The sequence below is a fragment of the Apteryx mantelli genome, chromosome 12 (genome assembly GCF_036417845.1).
Source record: "Apteryx mantelli isolate bAptMan1 chromosome 12, bAptMan1.hap1, whole genome shotgun sequence".
Lineage (NCBI taxonomy): Eukaryota > Metazoa > Chordata > Aves > Apterygiformes > Apterygidae > Apteryx > Apteryx mantelli.
Window position 1 is genome coordinate 10,665,300 of NC_089989.1, and position 27,479 is coordinate 10,692,778.

The following is a 27,479-nucleotide window of genomic DNA, read 5'->3' on the forward strand; positions in this document are numbered from 1 at the left end:
GTTGTAAATTGCACTCATTTTCAAATCCACTATGGAAATGAAAAAGTAGAAGGGACCTACGTTTGGAGGTGAGTTTTAAGTTGTCATCTGTTGCAAGGAAAAGCAGTTTTAAAAAAGTATTTGTTCAGACTCTGCATATAAAGAATGAAGTGATTTTCATGACAAAAAGATATATGAAGAAACACTCGCTGAAGACTCACTATATATTGCAAGTTTACCTCAATATTACAAATACGTTTTCTAAAGTTGTTTCTCTCTATGGGAAAAGATACTGTTGAGAAAGGCAGACAAGTTTGGGACAATACTTCATATATGATTGAGTATGAGCCTATGAAGAAGTTTTATGCCTTCTCATTTCTGGCAGCAGTAGTAATAATTTCATATAGAGATAAAAGACTTTCTGAGTTTCTGAGGGTTAACAAAGAGTTCAAAGATCAAGTCTGACAACTCAAAATGCATTCAAAACCAGATTGCTAAGGAGTATATGTGTATTTGTAACTTAATATATCATGGTAAGTTGTGTGAAAGTGACTAGCAAGGTACTTTTAATATTTGCATAAAAACAAGTGAATGATCTTACTTTGTAAATATTCACAAACAACATTTAAAAAAAATCAGTTGGTGACCTTTATGGTGTATTTTTTTTTGTACCAGCTTGCTAGACTTCAAGTATATAGCCACATAACTGTACAGTGCTAGAGCGAAAACTTATTTTGGGTGTGTGTTTTGTTTTTTGTTTTAGCATTTTTTTAATGTAATTTTGTTATTTTAAGAAAACCCTCAAAACTACCCAGGCTGTTAAGGTACATATAGACAGTAGAGTAAGAACAGGGAAGATAGCTTTTTTTTTTTTTTTTCCCCCCTTTATCTTCTTATTAGTTTTGATGCATGAGAAGAGAATAAAGTAGGAGTGATTGAATACTTTAAATAATAATGGGGTTTTGAGATGAATGACAATTGCAAGTTTCAAACAAAATTGGACTGTACTGTATTTCTAAAAGTTGACCTATCACAAGTGGCAGTTTTGTAGTGAGGGTTTTCAAAGTTATCAAGAGTAATGGTAATGGTGGGATGGGTAACTTGGATCAAGGAAAAGAGCAATTTAAAGTATGCATTGATTTGACTGTAAACAGACTTCTACAGAAGGCAGGGACAGGTTTAAGTAGCTGTGGGTAGAGCAAAGTTCTCTTGTATGCGCTGCGTGCACTACACTATATACACCCTCATTTTGTGCTTTGGCAGTTGTGTTTCTTTACAAAAACAAGTTAGTCTACAGCTTGCATAATTCACTCACACAAAGTCGAGTTGAGTGCACTATTGCTACCCTCCACTGCTGCTCCTCTGCTAGTGCTTTAAATAGATTTTGAAGTGTCTCGCAAGACCTAGCTTATGTTTTTGTATTTTAGCCTCTGTGATACTTGCATAATATTACTTGTATGGCAAGGTCTTAATAATGTTTATTGTGGCAATGCAGGATATGTGTACAAAATGGATTTACAACTACAAATAAATTCTGATTTAGACATGCCTTTAGTCTCCTCTGAGACTCAACAGTTAAAGTATGTTCGTATTGCAGTAAGAGAAGATTGTTGAAGCTGATGCTGATAAACAAGAAAAAAATCAAATTTTATTGGAAATACAGAACAGCAACAAGTGATAGGAAAACAATAGGATAATGTACATTCAGCTTGATAAAAGTACTGGTCACAAAAATAGAAGGCAAAAATTCCTGCATACTGAAGCCCTTCTCAATTAACATTTCCTGACTTAATTTGCTAGGAATTAGGGAAAGTAAATTAAACCATATGAGATAATTTACTGCCTGCACGAGAATCTCATAAGATACCACTTGTCCACTTCTGTTTGCTCACAAAATATTTAGACCATTAAATTGATGTTACTGTTGATCTTTAGCACTTTTTCAAAAAACATATAGCTTTTTAATGGAAGTATTAAGTTTTTTGGGGTAGTGGTTAGGTTTTAAAATATTTATGTGTGTGTGTATATTACATGTGCAAATACTTGGGTATGCACATATATATAACTATTTCCTTAGAGAGGTAATAGGATGACTTTTGATATTTACTAATCTCATTAATTTTGGAAAGAGCTTTATTTAGTAATAACTATTTGAGATGAGAATAAGATCAGAGGCCACTACTTACGTAATGTTATTACACTTAAATTTTTAGCTGTGTTTTCTCCATCTTAGGCATTTCTCCAAATAGAAATGAATGAATTGGTTGGGTGTTTTTGTTTTGTTTTCCCTAGGATAAGTTTGGCTCGAAGTTGGAATGTATTTTTACATGCTTTGGGGCTGTATTTTATCTTTTGGTTAAAAACCTGGAAACATCAGAGTTTTATGACTTTGCATGAAAAATGAAAATCAAATTCTCACTGTAGAACTAGGATTTGTTATCAGATGCATTAAGACAGTGGAATTTCTTGTTATATCAGTCAATTTAAAAAGGAGGAAAAAAACCAGGAATTACTATGACTTTCTTGAGTTATGAGTTCAGGATAAAATATTTTTGTCTTGCTTTTCATAACTGTATCCTCTTTCAAAAAGATGAACCCACAGTTGATGTTTGATGTAGTCACTTAAAAAGCTTATTAGCTCTCAACACTCTTAATGGCAGAGCATCAGTATGTTCAGAATTAAATGTGCACTTAATAATAATTCCCCATAGCACAAGCACTAACAAATCAAGGCTTAACTAAATAAGATAACAATAATTAATACAACATATCTTATAAAATCAGTATCCTTGGTGCATAATGATACATTATCATGCATTTGATGCTTAACTATTTCTACAAATTAGAAATCCATAGTAGCTTCAAAGTTAGTACGACATTGATCTTGTAATAATAGTTAGCACATTTTTGGCATTCATTTATCTGAAGAGCTTTAAGCCCCTACTAGGTATTTGGAGGGAGAAACTGAGAATGAAAGTCGGCAGAAATGTATGGTTGTCATTAGAAACAGCATCTTCTGTATCTAATTGTGTGTAGTTCTAGGTGAACCGACTGTTGATAACTTCACACATTCATTTGCCTTTTTAATAGACTCTGTGGTTGAAAGTGGTAAGAGTGAAATGATGCTAACTGAATTTGCTTGAAGTTAACACAATTTTTAGATTAACAGTAGAATCAACTTTTCAATTTAAAGATCTATTTTGATTTTTTCCTAATGAGTGAAAGTATTACTGTACAAAGGCATTTCTGTTTCTTTGCACTGAGCTCTAGCTGAAATCCTTATAATTCATTTACAAGTAAAATAATTAATTCAGCTTTGCTGTTAATTATGTTTTGTCACCTTTCCTTATCGAGAAAAAGCAGTGGAATGATGTTCAGGCTGTAGCATGTGTTAATAACAAAGGTACCCAGAGACATACTGCACTGGACCCTCGCTGCTGTGTTAAAATGGGAAGCTGAAGAATGACTCCTGTGAGTACAGCTGAGGAAAAATTTAGAGGAGGGGGGTGTGCGTGTGTGTTTGAATGAATGTGTGTGTGTATGCATATGAATACACACACATATATATGAATATATGCATGTATATATGTATATATATATTTATATACACATATATATTCCATACATACTTGAGAGCGAATGAGAATGATTTTGAAAGAAAAATATTTAAAGAAGTTTTAACGCATCTTTGAAAAGTTCTTCTTGCTGTATTGCTTGGTACCCTAAAGTCTATAAATGACTTGCTTGTTTTTGACAAACCAAGTATTTAAGGAAGCTTTAACACATCTTTGAAAAGTTCTATTTCTAAACATAATTTTTTTCCAATTCAACTTTATTCACTACACTTTTGAAGCTTAACTAAAAGTTTCATTTTGGAGCAAACAAATGTTTGATTGGATGTCAGATGTATTTTTCATTTATAGCTTGCCTAAAAAATGTTTGGGGTTTATCTGAAAGTAAAATGTAGTGATTATTTTTTGGAAATGGTGAAAAGTGTTAACATGTGTTGCTTGATTTTTTTACTTGCATGATTTTACCTACATGTAAAGATTGTGGTGAAATAAAAGTTGAGATGGTGTGTGTGTGTGTGTATATTTTTACATTGTCATTAACAGAAAAGATTCTGAAAGCAGAGGTGTCATTGTAACTACTAAGCAAAGTGGCTGTTTGAAATTGTTATTTCAGAGCAGAAACACAGTTTAACATAGTAAAAGGTTCTGGGTATGCAGAGAAACTGCATTAGCAAGGGAGAGGATATGAACATGTAAACAAAGAAATAGAAATGATCATTACATAGGCAGTGGCTAGTAGTACGTTCCTACAGGCAGTGTTCTCAAGCAGGAAAAAGCGTTAACGTGCTTTGCCAAGAGAACTGGATTTCCTTCCATTCTTATTTCATCCATACTTGTGCGAATATAACGTGTATTGTTAGATTTGCAGAATGTGTCATCATTGATTGTAGTGATATTGTTGTACTGCAAAACAAAACAAAGTTTGATTATGAGTTGAAAAATTTTCAAGCTTTCATTTTATTCCTCTTAACTTCACATTTTATTGTCATTGGGATTGATTTGCGTATGTTCTACAGACATACCTAGGAATCAGGTATTACCCAATCTATGAGCAGATAAATTATTTAAGGTTGTTTGTATTCTTGACAAAGGATTATTGCTTACTTTTACTGTTTCTTATCCTTGTCTACAAAAACCAGTGAGAAATTCTGGCATAGCAACTAGCTAACAAACAACTTCTGACAGTAAGAGAAGCTTATTTTAAGTCTTAACTACTTTTTCCTCCTGTATGTTAAAAAGAAGTTCAGGTTGAACGCTGAATGGTTGTGACATACACGTTAGAGATGAAGTGTTTTATTTGGTGAGTATTAGATAACTGTAGCACAACTGCATGTGAACTGTTTTGAAGGAGAGTGGGGTTTGGTTTGCAGTATGTTCCTGTTGAGGCTCTCTGTGATACAATACCTGAAGATGTAGAATGCGCAGGCTCTCTGGTAAGTTAAGGGGAACTGATTCCAGTGCATTATGTCCTAAGTAGAGGTAGGCCAAATTTGTCAGCTTCTAGTAGAAAGAAGAGAAAGATTATTAATGCTTATATTGCTTACTAGAGGTTGAGTAACCCATGGGTCTGTGATAAGACGTCAGTATTTTTTTCTGATCTTGTATGATGAATGAAAGCCTCTAAAGTGACCTGGCCTGAAACATTCTGTTGCTCTTTTGCTGTGAATGTTGAATTCTCTTATATGAAGAAACTTGTAGAACAGGTCTTCTGTGATTTGGAAAGTATCAGCACATGGGTTATAAAACTTAAGACTACTTTAACAGCCATATCCTAGTTAGTTAGTGCTTAAGTAGTCCTCAAACTGTATTTAGGGCATCAATTTTGAATCCAGTATTTCTTTGTGTTTGTGAGAGAAAGCAAGAAAGAAAAGTAGGTAAGATTACATTTCAAAGAGAAAGTAATTTTTGAGATGAACTACATATGAGAGTGAGCGAGCGCACTAAGAGCTGTTATTCCAAAGTGTCTTCAAAACAAAGCCTGTAAAGCTTTCTGGTAGTCTGTTTCTTGAATTATAAAAACTATTGTCTTTTACTTACCTTGAAGGCATTTGCTTTGATTCCTCTGCTCTTGATTCTGTTTTGGTTTGCATTAAATGTTGTTAGCTTGGGAGGTAGAACAGGAAGTTTTACAAGTCGATTTTCAGCAAGAGAAAGTTCTTCCAATAAGAGAAGCTTTGAAAAGGCTCCATCCTCTATTTCTTCAATCCTGTTTCCACTAAAGTCAATTCTTCTCAAGGTAGCTTCACACAAAAGAAATGAAAATATAAGTGTTGAATTTATAACTACATGACATGTGAAACATGTATGTTTGTGTATAAATTAGGTGGCATACTCTAATAATGGATGAACCATCCTATTTTGATCTGCAAATGGCAATACCATGAAAATCCACATTTGGATTTGCTCATAGTCTTAAACTTTTTTAAAAAAATCAGGAAAATATGCTGGATTCTCCCTGTTTTCATAGGGACAAAATAATTTAAGACATTGATAGAATTTTCAATGTTGTAGAATGAGATAGCTGGGAGATATTTCTTCAGAGTGTTTGAAGGACATGTAATACATGGTTATTTAAGACTGGCTGTGATACGGAGTTAAATTTTATTCTTAGCAATCTGTTCTTTCTGTTTGATTTGGTGGGAAAATAAGACAGATACATGCGCCAAAGTAGGTTTTCATGTTGCCTTTACATTTCCTCTTCTAAATACAAGAACTAAATTAAATAGATAATAAAATTAATGGACTATAACAAAGTATAAAATGCATCTTATTTTGGTGTTCTTGTCATGTTATTAAGAGACAACAACTTCAAATGAGTTATCAGTTAAGCAGAAATTAAAATCTGAATATTTACTTACTAATGTCAGCAAAATCTGAGACTGCTATCCTTTTTATTTTGTTAAATCGTGCATAAAGATACGCTGTTTCCTTTGGCAGTGGAGGTACAGCTTCAATATCTATTTCTTCACAGTATACCGATCCACTTAAACACACACAGAGCAGACAAGTAGGTAAATCTGAAAGTGAATTATTTTATGAGTAGACAATTTAAAGATATTCACCTATCATAAGCTTCAATATACCAAATATAATTTTATCTCTTAATCTTAAGGTTTCATTTCTATTATTAGCTTATTTGATTGTTCTACTAGTAGCAAGTTCTGAGAAGACAATACTCTGCGTTTTGGTTGTGGGTTGGTTTTTTTTTTTGAGTGGTATATTCTCATCAGGCATATCACTTTCATTGTGTATATTTTTTCTTATCTGAGCTCATCTTGAAGTGCTATTAATATTAATTCAGTTTCACTCTGTCTTATAGTATTTGTGAATATGATTACTGCAGTTGTGTGGACATGACGAATGTCATGTAGAACTGTTCTTTTCAAAATGGAAATCCATGCAAGAGAAACATCTGAAAGTACATCTTAAGTTTACTTAGGTATTAGTTTGAGATCATACATTACCATGTCTTATGAACAACTCTTTGTATACCTCTTCAAAGCGAAAAAATAAATGCTATTTTATGTAGTTCAGACAGCGAATTAGAAAATTTTAGACAATTTTACTTAGATAGGAAAGAGTATCTCCTAGGCTCATCAATCTTTTAAAAAAAAAAATTGTAATTTAATACTAATTTTTTTATTTTTTTAGAGCTGTCCATGCAGATACCATAATTGCATTGGAACTTTTCTTGTACTTAAATATGGGAGGGTTATGTATACACTGTGTTACTCCTAACTACTATTTTGTCTAATCATCTTGCAGAAAAACTGCAGCGATGGTGATTATACAACTATTTTAGGCAATCTGTTCCACTTATTACTGAGTTTTTTTAATAGCTGTTATTTTAAGTAGTGAGATGAAACCTGTATCTTTTCTTAATGCAGTTTAAGCCTATTACAGCTTGTCCTGTCCACCATACACATTAAGAAAATATTCTTTTCTGTTTTGCATCAGTCTTTTATATGACAACAGTTTACAAATACATATAATAAATACGGCTTTGCTTCCAATTTTGTCACCACCATTATCTGACCTACTGTGTTTTCTATATTGTGAGATTTTTGGTTAGCTTCCAAAATTGATCTGGGTATGGTACAGACAGTAGTGTCATTTCAATTTTATCGCTATATAGCAAAATAAAGTTTTTTTTTTTCCACAACCTATGATGCGTTAGTGAAGTAGTTGGTCAATACTGGGAGGCCAAACCAATATATCTAATACAGTAATTCATATTTTCTTAGAGGTACTGCAGAGAATGGAATTAAGATCTTGAGCTTACTTTATGTATGTTCCCATGTATTAGACTTCAGAGTTCTGCTGTGGTTTTTTGGGGGGGGGGGATTTTGTGTCTTTTTTGTTTTGTATGTTAGTGCACAAAATATAAAATGATTGTGAAGCAGTGTTGGCACTATTTAAAAGGCAGCAGTTCTTGTGTCTCTGACTAGAAGCTCTGGTGCGCTTCTGTAATTTTTTATTTTTTCCCCTTTAGATGGGGGCTTGCTGGTGAATACTGCGTGGTTATAACTAATCTCCTCGATTTTAAACATTGGTGGAGATCAACACACCAGTGGTCTTGCTGAATCATCTGTTATTTTTGGATTTTTAAATTGCGGATGTACCCAGAAATGTCCCCCTCTTTTTCTCTGCTCTATTTGGCAGACAAGATATTTTTCCTTAGACATGTAGAAATTATCATGACTTATGAGTCATTAGTGAGGAGAAGTCTGAACAATACACCTCAGAGCTAGTAGGAAGCTTAGGCTAGTGAAGAATGTTGCTAATTTATTTTAACCATTTTTGTTCTAGGAATCATATTATGCCCAAATACATTTACATACCAATTCATTTATGGATGTTTTATGTGTTGTTGGCAAGAAGAAAAATGTCAAAACTATATAAATATTAACCTCCCCGATCATCAGATGTCAGTTATGGCAACAGCCATGAGAAAGATGTTTAAATAATTTCTGGGAAAGCTGTTTAAGTAATTTAAATGTACATTTCATCATGACCTGGTTAATCTGTGGACCTTATTGGGGTGTTTCTTCCTTTTCTTGGTTGTCCTGCCTAACTTATTTAACTTGGGTACATCTCTGATTGACCAGTAGCTTTACAAGCAAGATGGGGTAAGCTTATAGATATTCTTATAAACTGTGCTTTGTGTAATCAGAATTTAATTGAAGATCCTCTTTCAGTCTTCTCCATCAAAGGCAGAAATTTAGAAGGCTTTCCAAAGGAGATATTAAAGATGTTCATAAACAAAAAGATTAATACTAGTATTCTTTGTTATGCCTTGAATATTTATTTCTTTATGTAAAATCTTCTTTTGAAGAAATTGGATGTTACAGTATTAATATCTATTAACTTACTTGTATCCTTTGTTGGTGGTACATTGCGTTCACTGTCATCCCCTTGCAGTCTTAGGGTGGTATTAGGAGAAACATTCATTCCATCCTTTGTGTGAGAGCAAATGTTACAAAAAATGGAGTATTATAAAAATCTTCAACAGCACACTTTTTTTTTTTTTTTTTTTTAAAAGAACATTCTACAACATACCTTTTTACGACAGTTAATTTTTAGAGAAAAATAGTCTTTTATATACTGGATGACTTTTGTGATGTATTTTTCTTTCTGTACATGGACTCCTCACCTTGGAAGGCAAGAAGGGAAGATATTGCTGCTACAGTTTTTTTTAGTTTTTTAAAAAAAGGAGGGGGGAGAAATACAGACTATGTGGTGAAGGAATACATAAGTGATAGTGTCTACAAAAATTTGGACTTCTGAAAACAAACTACATTATGCAAAATTTGAAAGAGTTTGCCTTTGTATGGTTGTTGGCAATTAATAATTCTTATGGATATAGGCTATGTATGTTTTGTTTTATCAAAATAATCTCAGTAAAATAACATTTTCTTCCACCTAGTTATTCAAAATTCCCTATTGAGATACTCTACATACATTTTCAAGAGCATGAAAACTTGGTTTTCAAACCTGTTCTTTTCAGATACTGGCCAAAATGTAGCAATGCAGTTTCCATTGAACTGCAGCTAAGTCCATTGTAAGACCTGGGCTGCTAATAGAGCCTCCGATGATGCAGGAAATGGCAGTCCAATTTTCATTGAATATGATAGGAATTTTAGAGAATTATATTCTCTTTCTAGACTTATAATATACACACATCAAGTCATACTATGATTTGCATATATTAAGTCCCCCCCCCCCCCCAAGGTTGACTGTGGCAATTGTGCTTGGCTAGCCTCACTCATTGCCCCCTTTGATGGGGGATGGTTGTAGGACAGAGTAAGATAATGTCCTTTCTGGTCTACTTGACTATTGAAAACACATGGGGAGAAGTACATTAGCAGGTGTTGAAAACATGTTTTCTTTTCCAGCTGTGCTTAAAGATCAGGGTCCTGGCAGGAGTACAGTGACCACTTGGAGAGGGCTTCTATGTAGATTCTGATTGTGCGCAAGTGAGCCGATTTCTTTATTTTCTCATTCAGGCAGGTATGACACAGTTCATCTGCCAGAGTAATGTTAAAGTAACACTGTCTGTCAGTTTAATTTTGATACCATTTTTGTTTTATTTAGGTTCTTGCATATATTTTACTGTGGGAACTTTTGTGTTCTGCAGTATAAAATCCTCAAGCTTGAAATGAAGCCTGAGAAACAAATATTTTGGACAGCTTCTGTCTTTTTGACCCTTTTTTAGCCTATGAATCATCCTTCACTTGGCTCTTCCCTGCGTCCATCTATCCAGGCTACGCCTTTTTTTTGAGTATTTTTATGTAATGTTTGGGGTGGATTGGTTTCATCTAGTAAGACTTTTCTAATCAAGTGAGAGTGCTGGAGACAATTTAGCAGTTGTAGAATGAAACTTCTGTGTAGGTTAAGAGCTTTTGCAGTGTTTGATGTAGAGAAGCTGGACTTGAGCAGTCAGAAGGGAAGAATCAAACAAGCATCAAATTCTATAGGTTACTGCAATTTTGTTCTTTGAGAAAGCCCAGCCTCAGAAATATATTTGCTGAAGTTAGTTTTAGAGCAAATTAGTATAAACAAATGTTTTTGAAGAGAAATAATTCTTAGAATTTATTTGGTTAGTTACTAGACACCATTACCTTATTCTGTCATTATGACATATTTAAATAGAAGTGGGCCTCAGCTAAAGCTTTTAGATGAATGTTTCAGATAGCAGTACAGTTCAGTACAAGAATTTTGGGGCTTTCTTGCCTTTAAAGGAATGAAGTAAAGTGTTGTTAATGAGATAATACTTTTTTTTTTCTTGTTTTTTGTCCTGTACTTGATTATCTGGAGCAGTAAGAGTTTCAAATGTCCTGTCCAGATAATAGTAAATCTTAAGTGATGTAATTGCTGAGGTGAAAAGATATTTGAAACCCAGCAGATGCTAGTCTGGGGACTGATGCATTTTTCACATTGTGTCCCTCATATCTGTAGGATCTTGTAGGAGTTGTTAATTTTGGAGCAGTCCAGGAACCAAACTGACTGCATTGCTCATTTGTCTGGCAGAATACCACTTCCCTGTGGGAAAACTACCTTTAGTATTAAAAAAAAAAAAAAAAAAAAGTCTGATTGTGTTCGTGTTAGGACCTAGCAGTCAAGCATTATTTCTTTTCATATCCCTTTTTTCTACAGAGCTGTGTCTGCAAGCCTAAATAATGCAGACCCGTACCCCTTTATCTTGGTATTTCTATGTAATGGCACACAACTTCTTTAAGGAATCGACTGTCTGTCCTATGCTTTTGCTAGCATAGTGATGTTGATGAGGCATGTGAAGACATGATCCTTGACTGATGTATTACATACTAGTAGCAACTTCTGTGTAGGTGGAGTTATAATTGGACAAATGCATATATACTGTTGTGGGTTTTTTGGCTCATAAGGGGATTTTTAATATCCTTGTATGAAAAACATTTTTGCTGATCATAGCAGTATCTGTACCAGGAGTAGTTTTCTAGTACAGTTTCCTACTTGAGGCATGACCCAAGGAAGAGTGTGCGTGTGAGTTCTCTGCAGAATACAGTGCATAACTAATTTCTGCAAGAAACAAGAAATGTGTCAACAAAACAGCGGGATGGATTATTTGAAGAATACTGTCAAATACACAAAGTGAAACAATAGATTCCTCCCCGCCCCCCCCAATACTTAATCAATATTTTGGAAGTATTTCCTGGCCTGCTATAAAAATTCCTAGTCATAGAATATCAGCACAGAAGATAGTTTGGATTATAACTGCAAAGAATGCATGACTTGCTTATGTAGGGAATGCACTGAAGGAATGTTGACCTATCTATATATTTAAATTCCACCTCCCTCTTGTACTCCAGAGACATGAATTCCCCATAGAAAACCATGTTAACATTTTTTACATCTAAATTCTTAAGTCTTCTTAAAACTTCTAAGACATAAGGGTCTATAAAGCTGGAAGCCCATATTCAATGGGAAGAATTAGTCCTGATTTGAGCTGGAATCTAATTAGATTTATTAATCATGACTGTGCATATCAAAAAATATGTTAATATTGAGTGATAAAAATTACTGACTTTGCCCCCCATGTTTCTTTAGATTGGAAACAAGGCCTTTCCTGTTTCCTTAGGATTTTTAGGAATAGAGGCAACCTTGTACTCCATAAAAACAAAGGAGGTGATTGAATTTTCTCTCCCAAGCTTGGCTAACGTTTTTGGAGATAACTTGCACAGTGGTAGTGACAAAGTGTTTTTAGTATGCTGTGGGACTAAAAGCATGCTTTAGGATGTACCTTTGGGATTAATGCTTCCCTCTGCGTTTTGGCATTTAAATGAATTACCATGCACTTTTGTGGTTTTACATTTGGCAAAATGAGACAAACAGAAAAGTAGATAATACTAACTGATGGGATAACTGAACGGGGCATGGAACTATACTACAGTTCTTGTGTAAATTCAGGCCTTTTTTCACTATAACAAAAGCAACTTCATATGCTCACTTATGAAAAAGTTCTGTTGTGGAAATTAAGATATTGTGTTTTTCAATTTCTGGTATTTTATGCAAGACTGGGGAAGCTATGGTTTCAAATAGTAAACATTGTAATGAATTTTGCTCGGGTGACCTTTCTAATAGTAAAGTTCACTTTGTTTTGTTGATCACTAATGCAAACTTTAATAGATTAGTTCTTCTGATGTTTTTGCTGAAAATCTCAGTTCACATTCTTGTTTTAAAATTGGTTCAAATACACACTAAGGAGTTATATTGGTCATGCAGGATCCAGATTTTTGATTGGGCATGTTTGAGAAAACTGTTGGCATGTATTTCAGTTACAGTTAAGGCTTGAAATATTCTAGAAGCTAGTATTTTTGCAACAAATGAATAGAAGATTGTTCGCACATCCCATGATTTAAATTGGGAGCACTGGCGCTTGTATTTGTTGCACATAAGGAACTAATTTATTATTTTGCAATGAAAACATGTCATTGGAGACCTGACCTGATGGAAATAATGGCTGATTGCATTCCTAGAATTATCCTAAGCAGAACTGTTGGCCTTCAAAAGACCTCTAGTTCATAGCACTGCCAGTACAGACTTTGGTTAGTCTGTGGTACATCTGTTGGCATCATTTCCTTGTAGGTGTACTCCTTTTTCTTCTTTTTCCTAAAATGTACATAGTAATTTTTTTTAACTACTCAGTTGTGAGTGGTAGCCACATGTTAGTTAAAAGTTTAAGTTTAAATGGTCTCTTTTTCATAGGTTAATGAAATAACATGTTACTTCATCACTGTGACAGATGCCAGATTTAGAAATATGCTAGAAATTTCTTAATATGAATGATTGCTTTTTTTAGTCCAACAGTAGACAGCCATAATTATAGTAGAATTGGGAAAATATTAAAAACCAATTATATATAGAATGTGATTTTCTATAGGTATGCTGCAGTTCATTGCCTATACTAATGATCTCTGCTGTCTTTTTTCCTGTTTATCAGACTATTGCAATAAGCACAATTAATATTAGCAAAAATTAGCTTGAGCTTATTAATATTTGGCTGTTATCATTTTGTTTGGATATGTAGTATTTTTCTTGGCAACTAGTTTTGAGACTGTCATTCTTACCTTTGCTGCCTGCCTGCCTGATGGAAGCTGTACAGTTCTCTGATGTGCTGTGTGTCTCTTGCATCCTTTCAGACGCAGTCCAAACAGAGGTATGACACTTTGAATTGTCCCTTTTAGCTGAGGCTGCTGCACTTCATTTAATTCTCTGTTTTCGTGTCACCTGTTTAAGCACTAAACTAACAGGCACGTATAGGAGCACGCAACAAAACCGTTGAGAATTGACCACTTGGGGGAGGTGGCGAGTGCCGGGAGGTATGCTCGCTGCTGCTGCTAGCACTCTCAAAGTGTTAATGTTATAGGTGACTGCAGCAGGACTGCATATCCCATAGAAGTTCGAGACTGCTAAACTGATAACTCAAAAGAATTACTGTGGTTTATGATGGCATGCCATATAGGATGAGAACTACTGTTTCAAATATCACTGATATCAAAAAGCAGAAAAAGGAATACTGAAAAAAACCCCTTGTTTTCAATTCTAACTTACTGCATTAATACAATGTTACTCAAATTATTCAGCTACTACGATAGTATGTACCCTTCTAGACACTCCTAAAATACTAGACACGTGCATACAGCATAATTAACAATAATTCTTTAGTCTTAACTTGTGATAGTCTCTTTTGTGGGTTTTTCAAACCGTAGCAAGGGTAGTATTTTTGTGGTTTTGCTTTGAATGCCTATCTCTCACATCTGAAACCACTGTATGTTTTGCCATTATAAGACTTTTCCATAAAACCTGCATACATGCATGTAACACCTAATTCACTCATATAATGCTTAGCAGTTAAAAAATATTAAATTGATAAGATAAATACCTTTTTTATATCCTTGATTTTCGTTTCATAATCTTGTTCAGTCAGGCTTCCTAGAGTAACATCTGTATCATACTCATAAAACTTGAGTGATTCTTGCTGTATAGGTGGTGCTGACTTCACCAAAGATACAAACACAAACAGAAAAAAAGTAGGCTGCAAAGTCTTCATTTTAGCAGAGAACAATGTATCTGGCTTTCACTGAGCTGTTGAAGATCTGCTAGAGTGTTGACTATGGAGAATACTTTCTTTGTGACTGGAAATGAAAATGCAATCCGTCAAAACAATATTTAAAGCCTAGAGGACTAGTTGGCAGGGGTTTCTAACGCATAAGGAACATGGAACAACTTTTAACTCTTGGTATCCTTTAATTAGACTTTAGTATTACATGAACTGTTCTTAACATGAAAAGAAACTGGGAAATCATAAACAGCAGTTTCCAACTAATAAGAAAAATATTATCTTACTTGTATTTGCTTGTTTCCCAGTGTATTATTTCTAATAATAGCAAGAAGATTTTGGTAAAGCATTATTTGAAATACTTGGCATGTAGATTTTTGTAAACTAATTAAAACAACAAAAGTTCAAATGCATTTTTTTCATGTTGTCAGAATAATGACTTTCAAACCTAACTACTCTGTAACAATAATCTGTCTCTCTGTCTGTGTTATCTTTAGATTTCAAAATAAACAAGAGAAAAATACCTATACTTTTCCCCTTCCTTATGGAGAATACTTTACAGGCTATATACATTTTGGGGGGAAAAAGGCTACAATGATAATCTAAAAACACTTGAAATACCTATACTTAACTTTTTCAAAATAATCTTTTATACAGCTTTTTTTTCCTGTTTACTGTAATTAAATGTTTTATTTAAGCTTTAGGTCAACAAATTTTTAGGAAAAAAGTCCACCTACCGTTTTAGCAGATTCAAAGTTCTTCTGTGATTGTCCTAAAACCAGATATTCTTATCTATATGTTAACCCAGATTGGTTTGATGAAAGAGTAAAGTTATGGATTACATCCAAGTAGTTGAAATGAATGCTATTTCAAAGATTGACAGTCTTAAAAGTGCTTTCCATGGGGTAAAAAACGCTTTGCCAGCATTCTTTCCCTAGGGTAAGAGGTAATATCCTGGAGCAGGGGGTTGTACTTGGAATAACATTTGTAAATGGTAAATCTGTCTAGTTCATCCTACTTTTAATATTACTTGTTAAAATGGTAGCTTTATGCTAAGTGGTGATTTATTCTTTGTAATTGCTAAAGCTTTATGTGTAAATCGAATATTAATTTTGCAAAATAGAGGTCTATAACAAGGCATGTGTTACCCATTTTGTTTAATAGTTTAGCTAAGAGACAAAGCAGCTGCTTTCTGACTGAGACAGAGGTAGAGCCAAAACATACGTATACTATATTAGTTACATTTTTATGAGTAATAAAATGTTTCATTACAAGTTGTATATGTTTAGAGAAGTTTCAAGTAAGTATGAAATGCAAACTTTTCGGTCAGAAGAGTTTTGGAAACACAAAATACTGTTTAGAATTTAGGAAGTTTTTTGGTTGAGATTTTCAGACAAGTAATTTGTGTCTAAATGCTTTATTAAATGTCTTGCTAGACAATTTATTGAAAAATTGGTTTCACAATAAATATGTTTTGAGTAAAACTGTGTGTCAGTAGTATAGATAGCTTAATAAACAATGTCCATGTTTAGGATTTTCATCTGAAGTATAAGCAGCAGTTTTCTAGATTTCTAATGCATTTCTTCCTCCCCCATCGTTTTTCTTACTATGTATTTTTGGCAGTCAGTATAAATGGGAGCCAGATGACCAACTTGAAAGTTTACAAAGTAGCTTTTTTGAGTCTTTAAAAACTGTGTAGCAATAAAACAGTATTGGGGGTATATTCAGAATTATACTTCTCTTTCATTTCCATGGGTTTTTTTTAGATAGCACTGCCAGCTAGAATAATGGTGAGGATAAACAGTGGACCTATTAGATTGTATTTTCTTGTAAGTTCTATCTTGTTTAGAAACCCATTGCCATTTAGAGAACCATTTGCTCTCTAATTTTTTTTTTCCAGTTTATAATCACTTATCACTTTCTGAACTCATTAGGGTTTTATCAAAATGTTTTTAATTTGGTTCATATGCAAATTCAACAATGTCATAGTTAGAACTTACAGCATGCCGTAGGATAATGATTTTACTATGAGTATATAACTGAAATGAAAAGGTAAGAGAATCTTAATAATGGAAACTGGATTCTGAATCATATCCTTTGCTGTTCTGCTGGAACAATAACAAGTTGAAGTTTGAAATTCAGTTTTGTGATTAGCATATTAAGGTGTTTTCCACTGCAGCGCCTGGGAACTTTCAGTCAGAAGCACTGATTTTGATAGAAAAGATGGATTTGCTGAGGAAGGAAGAGGCAAAAACATGGCAGTGAATCAACCCCTTCTTACTATCTCTCACTGTTTCATGCATGTTTCAGGACTAATGGCAGCAGCTCTGCTTTCCACTTGCTCTTCTCCCAACTCCCTCTTCCAAATATCCAGATTAAGATTTCATCTTGCTCTGGCAAATCCAAGTTTTTCTTACACTTGAATGTAATCAAAGGGTAAATGTGCTAAGGTAAAAGTATTAAGTATTGGAATTCAAAGCATGATATAAATTGATTTTGAAGTGCTGAAGTCCTAGATGCCTTGACAGCTACATATATGAAATCTTCAGAATGGCTTATTCCCCCCCCCTCCCCCCGGCACCCCAAAATATCTGACAGTTTTTAAAAGTAGGGGATGATTACTAGCTATATGAGCTTTTGAAAATCTAGGAAGCCTTTGTGCAAGAAAACTCTTACTTGCTTTGATCTGGAGAAGAGGGTCTGCAATGTTAGAAGACTTCCATAGTGGCTTTTGCAGAAAACATTTTCAAAAGTCAGTATTCAGCAGGGTCGTAAGACTTCAGTGGTATGCTTACCACAAAAACACTGCGTACGTACTCGCTGTTGTTATCCACGCACTTGTAAGAAACTCATGAACGCTTACATACAAGATTGATATGTTAGGTAAGTACTTTGTCATGAGGTCATCAAGGCTTGCCTTAGGCTGTAGTTTCACCATTACTTCAAACTGGCAGGGCCCAATAAAGTAGTAGTCCTGCCCCATATTCTATCTGCTCGTCATCCCTTGTGCTAAGAAAAAAGGGTATCAGTGAATCATTTCACATAAAATAATTTTATCTGAACATCCAGCAAGTGCTTTTATCAGCACAAGGATGGGAATGGCACAAGTGGCTGCAAGCAAGGAAAGATAATATTGCTTCTTTTAGCAACAGTGATGGTTTATTCTTGTTCAAAATGACTTGCAATTTCCTCAGTATCCAAAACGACTGATCATCTGAACCGAAAAATGTGGTTCGTATGCCTTGGCCATAGGGAAGCTAACAGGAAGTAGTCACCATGGCAAGCAGGGAATGCTTTTTAGACATTGTTAACACAAGTTTAATATGTAGGTATCTATTTCTTAGGTTCTAGTTATAAGGATCTATATATTCTAGAAGGTGGTTTCTTTTCTGAAAACCTAAATAAGTCCTGCTGTTAACTAATTGAGCTCCAGTTTTTGAAGAGGGCCTTGAGAAAGTATTTAAGGGATGCTTTCTGATTTGTCAGGTGCATCCCTTTTTTTTTTTTTCCTTCAAAGACCAATTTCCCCACAAAGCACTTGTATCTGAAGTGTTGTGCATATAAAATGGCTATTTTACTAATAGCATTGAAACAAAATCCTGGCTTTAATGAGAATAATAGTAATTTCCATACAGTTTTATAAGGATATGAGATGTAGCTGAAGGCGTAAATGAAGTATAACCTGGTCTTAATTCTAGTAGAGGGAATTCAAGCCACTCTAACAAGGGACACTCACTCTCTGGATCTACTTTCTGAAAACATAAGGAACTTAAACTTAAGGAAACAAGAAATTTAAGGGAACAGTGTTGCATACAAAACTACAAAAAAGAAACAGTTTTCCTTAAAAACAAAATTGTGCAGGGTCATACTGTAAAAGTTACCGTGAGCAGTTCATATCCAGTGTATGCTGCCAGATAAAATGACATCAGTTTAAGTGAGAGGGCAGTTGTCTTCATTTTCCATGTGTTTCAGCCAAAATAAGTTCTCACAGTTGCTAGCATGTTAATTAGCTTTATACTGTGAGCATATTTAGTACCTTAATCCTTAATAGCGTAGTACAAAAGTGATAGAAGAAGCTTTTACGTGCTTGTTTTAGCATTGCTTTAAAATGCTGGTTTTAACATGAAACTGAGGCCTGGATGACGAGAGTTGTCTATGTGAGGCAGTAACTTGCAGGCGCTGTACAGCTGCGTGACCTAAGCAGGACGTTACCAGAGGGGGCAGCCTTGCCTTGCAGCGGGGTTTTTGGTTGTAACTTGCTTTTCCAGGGTGCCTGCGGGAATTCCGTGGGAGCTGCGACTGGCATTCTCTGTATTCAGGAGTGGGACTCAGGATTGTGTGATGGGAGGCAGAAGACTAGGAAGAGGGAAGAAAAACAAAAAGGGTCTTGTCTTTGGGGTATGTAGGTTAATACAGATGACTACGAGAGAGCAGTAGGGAGAGTGCCATAAGGTCACTGTCAAAATCCTCCTTCTGAAATCAAACTAAAGCTGAGGGGTTGGTTTGTTTGTTTGTTTTTAATACTCAGGGTGGTTCTATATTTAGGCAAACAAGGTGTATTTTTGCAGCTGCTTAAAGACTTTGGCTTTCATCTTGTATCATAGTCTCCAAAGGACAATATTGGCATGTTCTGTAGTTTCTGTTTTTCTGTTGGCTTTTTAAGTGTTCTCAGAAGAAAGAAGTATGGATTATTGCTTAGCTTCCTCATGCCTGATGGACATCAGGAATCACTTATCCAGAATGTTCAGAAATCAGTGTCTTCAGTAAAAATGTGCCTGGGACAGAAACAGGTGGGGACAAATTATGAAAGCTTTAAGGACTTCTGGGGGTATGCACAACCAAGCACAATGCTTTGTATGTGACTTTTGTTAACTTCCTACGTGGAACAAAGCCAGTAAATGTTCCTTAGCCTGTCTCTTATATGAAGTGTGGTAAACACTTCACAATGTTGACCAGCCGCTCTGGATTGGTATAATTATTTAAAAAAAAAAAAAAAAAAAAAAGTTTTTAGAGAGTAACAGGTAGTTACTTAATCAGATTGAAGACATGTATGAAATAATCTGCAGAGAGTGAAACATGAATTTACTATCATGGAAAACAAAGGCATAAAGTGATATTAAAATTGAACTCAATGCTTGTTTTTTATTTTGTTTTCTTCCTAAAATAAATAACTTCAATATTCTGACTTGTTCTCCATTTTCTTCTTCTAAAATGCAGCTCTTTTCTGCTTAACCATTTATGCAGTCTGATTAATTGAGCCTTTTTATTTATTTTTGTCTCTCCAATGGTACAGCAATGTGCTTTGACTGCTGCATATGTGTGGTATGAATTTCTCTGCAGCTCCTACATCCTCTCTGCCCTTTGCTGAAGTCCTGATAGAGGAGTGTAAAATTAGTTGTAAAGCAGTTTAATGTTCATGCTGAGGCTGCATTCATCGTGGGAAGAAGTAGTCAGAGAACCAAAAAGGGAGGAAGCAGCCTCCTGGGTTTGTTCTTGAGTAATGCACAGAAATTAGATTAAAGCTGTAACTCCAGAAGAGCCATTGTGCAATATGAACCAAAGTATATGCCAATTCAGCATCTGGGGCGTGTGTATGTGGTTATTAAGTGTAAAGTAGATGCTTATCATGTCTTAATAAGAAAACTTAAAACATTCCAAAAAATTCAGAATGACCAAAGAAATATTGGAGATAAAGTAGAATTTGTGTGTGAATACCTGTGGTATTTTTATGAAAAGTTGCAACTATTTCCAAGGTTCAGTGAATTGGTTTAGTTTTAGGTCATTGTTAGGGCCACCAGCTGCAAAATAGAAACATCTGAAAAATGACCTAAAGATTGTATGAGCATCTTTTCATGTGTTTCTAATTTATAATCGAAATTTGTTAAAGCTGAAGACATTACCTTTATTTGTTGTGTTTCTGTAAAAGAAACAGACTATGAATGTTATGAATGGATTAAGTTGTTATGATATGAATGGATAAAGCACATGCACAATCATTATCAGTAATCAAATTATTGTCAACAGATACAAATGATAACTGGAGTGAAAGTACTGTTTGCTGGTTGCCCAAACCCCTATACTGAAGATGCATTCTGCTGAGGTTTAGCTATTTATCTATCATCAGCTATGTACCGAATCAAAAGCCAGTCTGTGTCCATTTATTAAAATTTGCTTAGAATTCTTTCCTGAATTGACATCACTTATTTATAAAAATATCATCAGATGTTGAGAGCCATTACTGTGTCTACAGGGACACTAGCTGCAAGGCTCCACAACTCATTGGCCTTATACATACTGTACTTTTATGTTCCTGTCATGATGCTTCTTACATTATTTTTAGCATCTACTTCACTCTCTGTCTTTATGGTTAACTTTCATATTTGTCTATTTTTTCCTTGTGTTGTGCTTTATAATAGGGTAAGGTTCATTTATTTTGTTCTGTGGATGATGAATTTGTATCTTGGATTATGAGATTAAGTTATTATTTATTTTCCTTCTAAATTTATTAGGTTGTTAGAAGTGCAGATTTTGGACAAAATTTTTAAAAATATAAGTGTAGAGTTCATAACTTACCAAATCATGCGTATGCTATTGTTTATAGCTGAAAAGTTCATACTCTTATAGTAGTAATGGAAAACAATTGTTAAATACTTAGAATCTCTTCTGGGGTATATTTTTTTTCTATTAAAATACTATGTTCTCCTTTCATGTTTTTCAGATAGGAAATTCCTATGTTTATTGCTTGCAATGATCAGGTTAGGAAACAACGAAGGAAATTGATTCATATTAGAACAATGGAATGTAAATATTTCAAAAGAAGTCAGAAAACTTGAAATATAAAACATCTGTTGACTATAAAGGAGTTTCTTGCCTAATCCATGTAACTTTTATCAAAATACATAAGTAAAAATCAGAAAAACTAAGCCTTAAAGTATTAAAAAAGAACAACCAACAAAAAAAATGCAAAATAAGTTGCCAGTGATTTGAGGCTAAAGGAAGACATGGAGACAGTTGGGATAAACTTTTGTTATTTCTCTCCTTTATTTTGATTTTTACGGTAGTCTCTTGTGGTATAGGTTTGGGAGGTGGGGGGAAATCTGAGTTTGTCAGTTTTGTTTTTAATTTTGAGAGCCTTATTTTTGTGAACTAAGTTGAGTCACAATTGAAGTTTTCCCAGAAATCTGTGAGGTATTTCCCCTCTATAGGTTTACATAGGTATCAGTGTTCTACAGCACTCTAGTAAAACCTTAATAATATGAATAACAGTGGTGATATTTAGCTTAGAGTTCAGGAAGGTCCCATCCTCATTTACTGAGGCAAGACTTGGAAAGCACAGTTCAGGATAATTTGACGAAAGCTGAATGTAGATCTCTGTTTCTCAGTTGCTGTGTTCTGGTTATGTTTCTGCTGGTGTTTTAATTAGGATCAGGAGTGCATTTTCGAAGTGAATCTGTTGATAAGCCCCCACTTACTGCACTGTGCTTCACATCACACAGCGCTTTGAAGCATATGGGCTTGTTTGTTTTTGGCTGTAACGAAACCAATGTACTCCAGGGGTTTACCTGATGTGCTGCAGCTGCTAGTGGATTTCAGTTCACAGGGCAAGACTAGGCTGAAGTAAACCTCCTTTCCCTCCAAAATCAGAGAGAGTGGATATCCTGGCCTCACCACAACTGTTTTGCTCCACTGATTCACTTCTAGTGCCCCACCTTAATTGCTGATGCAGACACAGTGCTGTCAGCCAGATCAGGTTTTGTTTCAGTATTTACTCTCCGCTGTAAATAAACTCATTAAACTATTTGCTGCTTGCTGGGTTTAATTGTTCCTGATTAAAATAAGTAGCATTTTGATGCAGGTTTAGTTTTTTGGTTTGTGAATCTATTCCATACTTAAAAGGACCATAGAATACTCTGAAAATAAATACTAGAGCAAACACCAAGCAAATATGTTTTGATACCAGAATCTATATGGTTATATAGTCATATAAATTGGCTTATACAGAGCTCCACACTAACATGCCTGGGCTGCTTCATGTGCCTGAATTAGTGTAGGTTTCTGTCTGGTACGGAACACTGCAATATGGAGCATTGTAGACATGCTATTTCCTAATTTAATGTATAAGAGTATGTCTTTGTATACAAACATAGCTGATAGTGCTTGAAAAAAAGTTTAAAACTCATGTTTCAAGACAATAAGCATACACTAATAGGGAGAAGCAATGCCAGCTTGTTACTACAGTCAAGGATAGTGAGAATGTAAGAATGGACATGCAGTTCAAAGCAAAGAATCACGTGCAATATCGTGTCTCCAACAATGGTCAAAAGCAAGTGCTTTGGGAAGATGAGAATAGGACAAGCATGCATGGTAACTCCTCATCTCCCTTCTCCAAATATTCTTCCAATCTGTAGCTATTTTCAGCTCTGCACTTCTTGCACTACTGTGATTTGTCTAGTCAACAACCTGAAATGAATCTCTTCTAAGAACTACAATTACTTATGCATTCTTCCCTTGAACCCATGTGTAAAATTGCTGCAGCAGCTACTCAGGCAAGCAGTTTCAAGGGCTTACTACACATTGATTGAAAAATCACCTCTGGTTTGTACCTTTCCCATTTTAGTTTCATTTGATGACTCTTTGTTCTTGCACTGGAGAAGACAGTGAGCAGTTGATCCCAACCCACACTGTCTATGCAACTCAAAATTTTGTAGACTTCCACTCTATCTCCCCTTTGCCATTTCTTTCCTGAACTGATGAGTTCTAGCCTACTCGATGTTGCTAATTTAAAAGCCATTCCTTATCTTTGGTGCCCATATTACCTTTCTCTGATCCTTTTCTTATTGTGACATATGTAGAAATTACAGGTATCTGAAGGGATCAGAGGTGCATAGTGTTTAATGTCTGCGTGAACCATATATTTGTAGTGATCTCTCTTGTTTTCCATTCTTTTCAAGTTATTTTCTACATTTATGTTTCTTTTCTGACTATTACTGGGTGTCAGAGTCCAATATGCTCTGACCAGGTTCTTTTAGATATTCCATGCATAGAGGGTGTAAACTTTAATACCAAATTTACTTAATTGAAAATATTTGATGTCGCACAGGATTTTCATTTAGCAGAGTGATTCAGCAATATACAGAAATCACAGTACAAGTGTAAGTTACACTTAGCAGAATATAGCACTTGCAATATACAGCTGTATCACAGTACAAATGCAGTTGTCATTACCAGTCTCTAACATGCTCACTGTCATGACGCTGGGCATCCCTAGTCACTGGGAATGAAAACATGGGTTGAGACCAGGTCAAGCTCGCTGCTCTCTTCAAAATTCTTTTTTCAGTTGTTCAGCTTTTATACTCTGTGATGGGCTGAACCACATACACATTTTCCCTTATGCTAACTCAGGGGAACATGCACACTCTTTTGATTAACTCAGGGGAAAACATTTACACAACTAATTGATCCACTCAACTGATATAGTTTATCTGGAACAAAGTCCACCCTCTGGTCCCCTTTGTGTTGAGATAAATTCAGCTTTTTTTTTGCAGCAGCAGCAGCTGTGGTCAGTCACCCCCTACGTTCTTTCCTGAGCTTCATGGGCACATGGCCCTTGTAGTCTCCTCTGAGCCTTCTCCTGTTGTAGGGCAGCACTGGTCACTCACACTGGGTATTAAGCCAGTGTTTTCCTGAGACTATCTCATATAACTCCTGAATCTTGCTGCTGAGTGATGGTGATCATTCATGATTTATTAGTTTTCAGGGGAAGCTAGATTTTTTTTTTTTTCCCATGACTATCACTTTTGATTTATCCATGCTGAATTTCATTTGCTATTTTATGATCCTGCAACTGGTTTTGTGAGGTTCTTTTGCACTTGGTCATTCTACATTGGCCTTTAGCAATCTTTGTTGTCACCTGACTGCTTAGCCCAGTTTCTTTATCATTGGCAAATGTATTAGACGGAATAAATCCCAGAACATGCCCTTTGCAAAACTCCCACCCGTGGGCTTCCTCCTGTGCAAGAACTGCCTGTTTGCTTGTGGGTTTTTTGTTGTTTTTTTTGTTTGTTAGTTTTTGTCCATGCCCTTGCCTCCTGCTCTGTGGCTGCTTAGTTTCCTTAATTCAGCTATTCAGAAATTCCTGTAGACTATGGACCAGGATCTCCCTCTTCCACATCCTTGATGATTCTTTCAAAGAGCTTCAAGAGGTTTGCCAGTTAGGACTTTCTTTTGCAGAAGCCATGTTCTGTCTTCCAAAGTAAATTGTAATTATCTAGGTATCAGTTAATTCTGTATTTTGTCCTAACTTCTCACTTCTCTGGTACAGACAGAAAACTAGCAAGTCTTTAGTTCCCTGACCATGCTGAAATCTTTCTTTAAAGAATAACATTGCTTTTGCCACGAATGAGATAATTCATTTTTCATTCAATTAATATTATGATGGTTCTTCCAGTATTAAAATTTTCATATTCCATGTGAATGAGTTTAATGTAATAATTACTGGAAACTTTTGAGCTTTATTATCACAGTTAGAGTTAAACTTTATTAAGAAATAATGAGTTGCTACACAGTCAGTATCTTTAATGTTACCTTTAAATTAAAGCTGAACTTTGTTTCGTCTATGATTGTTTTTAAAGAACAGAAAGCTTGTGATAAGAAATATATATATGTAATACGTGTACTATGTTTGAATAGTGTTCTTTTTAAAGGTAAGCAAGGTTTTCAAAAAAGCCTGTCTTAATTTAGATTTGCATTTTGTGCACTATTCACCCCTACTTAAAATCTGAAATAGATAAATGTTCCCTAAGATTAATATACTCTGTGTTCATATTAATAAAGCTATAGAATTATAGGTATGTATATTTAAATTCATGTGTATATAATGTGCATGTATATAATGAGTATTTAAATAAGGTGATGAATACACACATATATTCCTCCTTCTTGAAGCCAAAGGCCTACCTGAGCTTGATAAATGTTAATGAACTTTTTTTTTATTTGGAAAAAGGGAAAGATAAATTCTGCAGACCTGTAAATTTCTTAATGCTATTAAATATTTTGTGATAAATATTAATCTGTTTGTGAAATACAGAAGAAAAAGGAGAAGGGGAGAAAGAATAGACTTCTCAAATTAGTTGATAGAAGACATACAACTTAATCATGATACAATGAATTTTGTATCAATAAATTTTTGCAAGTAGGTGTTCTTAAACACTGGCAAATGTTTGTTATATTGATGGCCTTAAGAGGAATTTGTCTCCATTAAAAAAGACCAAAATTTTTGATAAAGTAGATTCCATTTGCTGATATTTTAACTGTTGCATCAGAAACCAAAATATACTGGTGATTTCAAAACATAACTGATATTATAAAAAAAAGACTGAAGCTCTTTAGAAATTCTAATAAAAATTTTCTTGCATAATTTTACATAGTATTTTTAATTTTCCTAAATATAAAGTATAATATAAAATTAGCAGCATGATATATGTGGCTGTATTTCTTGCACTCATTTGTTTTTCCTGTGAAAATGGTGATATTTCCACAATGCTAAAAAGGTTTATCAGGAAATTAAGTGTTGAAAAATACTGAATTTAAATAAAGGGGGCAAAGTGCCCTAAAATATTCTCTTACCCTATATTTATTTGATTCTGTTTATAGGCATAAGATATAATAATAAAAAGCTTTCTGTAGCTCAAATATTATATTTCACTTTTTTTTTTAGGTTGTTTAAGGCAATTTGTGTTCTGCTTTGAAACAGAATGAAGTAGTTAATTGGTATTATCTGTGCAGGAGGATAGTCTAAATTAATTATTAAAAAAAATGGATTGCTACTTTCTGTGTCTGTTCTACTTGATGAACAATTGTAACAAAAACTGTTAAGTTTTTAATGCCTCTAAAACAATATCAACTAATGTATATGTAAAATGCTAATATTAGTGGTGTAGAGTTGTATTAATGCACATCCTTTTCCCTAGATCCTAAAACCTTTGATAAAAGGTGGTTCATTGTCTACATTACTAATAAACTAATATCTCCTTTTGTGAAAAAGGGTTGTGGTAGTTGTCATACAAGCTGAGAAGTAAAAATTTATTATAATACACATTTGCAGGACTCTGCAAACAGAATCTGAAAAAGATTTGAAACTCAAAGTTTGCTTTTTCTGTCTAATTAGAAATTGAAGCAGAAGTATCTACATTTCTGGAAGATGTGGAGGAATGTTCGGAAGTATTTTTGTGATCTTACTCTTATACTTTTCGTTAGCTGTTTGTTTCCTGCTGCTGTCAGTAGTAGGATACCCAGCTGGACAGGCTCTTGCTGTTATCCACATGTTTTTATGGAGCATGACATTGGTCTGTATAATTCTCATTTTGCGAGTTGGATCACTTTAGAACATAATAGCTTTTTCATATCATTTTTTTTCCTGTTGCACTGTGAATGGAAGCTTTTACTTAGTACATAATTTATACACAGCGAAAGTTAGCTGTCTCAGTACTGAAGGATCAAAAATTCAAATATTGCACTAAAACCATGTTTTACTAAAACATACTGTATGCTTCTCTTTGAATTTATATGATAAAGATGCCAAATGAAAAGTCAGTCCAGCTTTAGTATGAAGTTCTTAAACATTTTTTTCCTCAGATAAAGGTGGTCTTTGCATATATTTACATGATTAGTTAAGATAGTTTTTTGAATGTTTTATCTCAGCACAAAATTGGTGCAGTCTGGCTTCACTGCAGTTTGAAATACTAACTGGAATGCCAAGGTAATTGTTAGTGCAATAAAATTTTAGGTATCCTAAACTATTAATTATTTGCTATACGGACTATGGTGTGATC

The 27,479-nt window shown here is 34.5% G+C and overlaps 2 protein-coding genes across 3 annotated transcripts in view; one reads left to right on the plus strand and one right to left on the minus strand.

The window, feature by feature from the left end:
• CENPP (centromere protein P) overlaps nucleotides 1–27,479 on the plus strand; it is a 163,887-nt gene that overhangs the window by 17,699 nt on the left and 118,709 nt on the right. The window lies entirely within an intron of this gene.
• On the minus strand, nucleotides 1,603–15,565 carry OGN (osteoglycin). The gene is made up of 7 exons (XM_013945278.2): nucleotides 15,387–15,565; nucleotides 14,473–14,725; nucleotides 8,924–9,008; nucleotides 6,410–6,568; nucleotides 5,589–5,791; nucleotides 4,956–5,051; nucleotides 1,603–4,454 (listed from the first exon to the last, which is right to left on the minus strand). The coding sequence occupies exons 2-7, from the start codon at nucleotides 14,638–14,640 to the stop codon at nucleotides 4,284–4,286; spliced, it is 882 nt and encodes a 293-aa protein (XP_013800732.1). The 5' UTR covers nucleotides 14,641–14,725; nucleotides 15,387–15,565; the 3' UTR covers nucleotides 1,603–4,283.